The 200-nt window shown below is 45.5% G+C and overlaps 1 protein-coding gene across 1 annotated transcript in view; it reads right to left on the bottom strand.

Moving 5' to 3' along the window:
• Positions 1-200, bottom strand: part of LOC119587868 (protein DEK-like) — a gene marked incomplete in the record, with an annotated part of 22,817 nt that overhangs the window by 3,869 nt on the left and 18,748 nt on the right. Inside the window, 1 exon segment of the mRNA XM_037936571.1 lies at positions 53-196. Coding sequence (XP_037792499.1) covers positions 53-196 — 144 coding nt within the window.

Raw genomic sequence — 200 nt, 5'->3', positions numbered from 1 at the left:
CATGCATCTAAATTTTATCACAAAGTCTTGTGCAATATATGTTGGCTCTTACTGTAGGAGGTTGCTTGACTTTCTTTGCAAGAGGCTCATCATCCGAGTCAGAATCAGAGTCTGCAGAGGCGAGAGCCTTTGAACGCTTAGCAGGCATTGCTTTTTTGGCTGGTGTTGCCCTCTTGGCTTGGGGCTTTTTTGCAGGAGTT

Source organism: Penaeus monodon, chromosome 23 (assembly GCF_015228065.2).
Source record: "Penaeus monodon isolate SGIC_2016 chromosome 23, NSTDA_Pmon_1, whole genome shotgun sequence".
Lineage (NCBI taxonomy): Eukaryota > Metazoa > Arthropoda > Malacostraca > Decapoda > Penaeidae > Penaeus > Penaeus monodon.
This window is presented reverse-complemented; position numbering and strand designations above follow the sequence as displayed.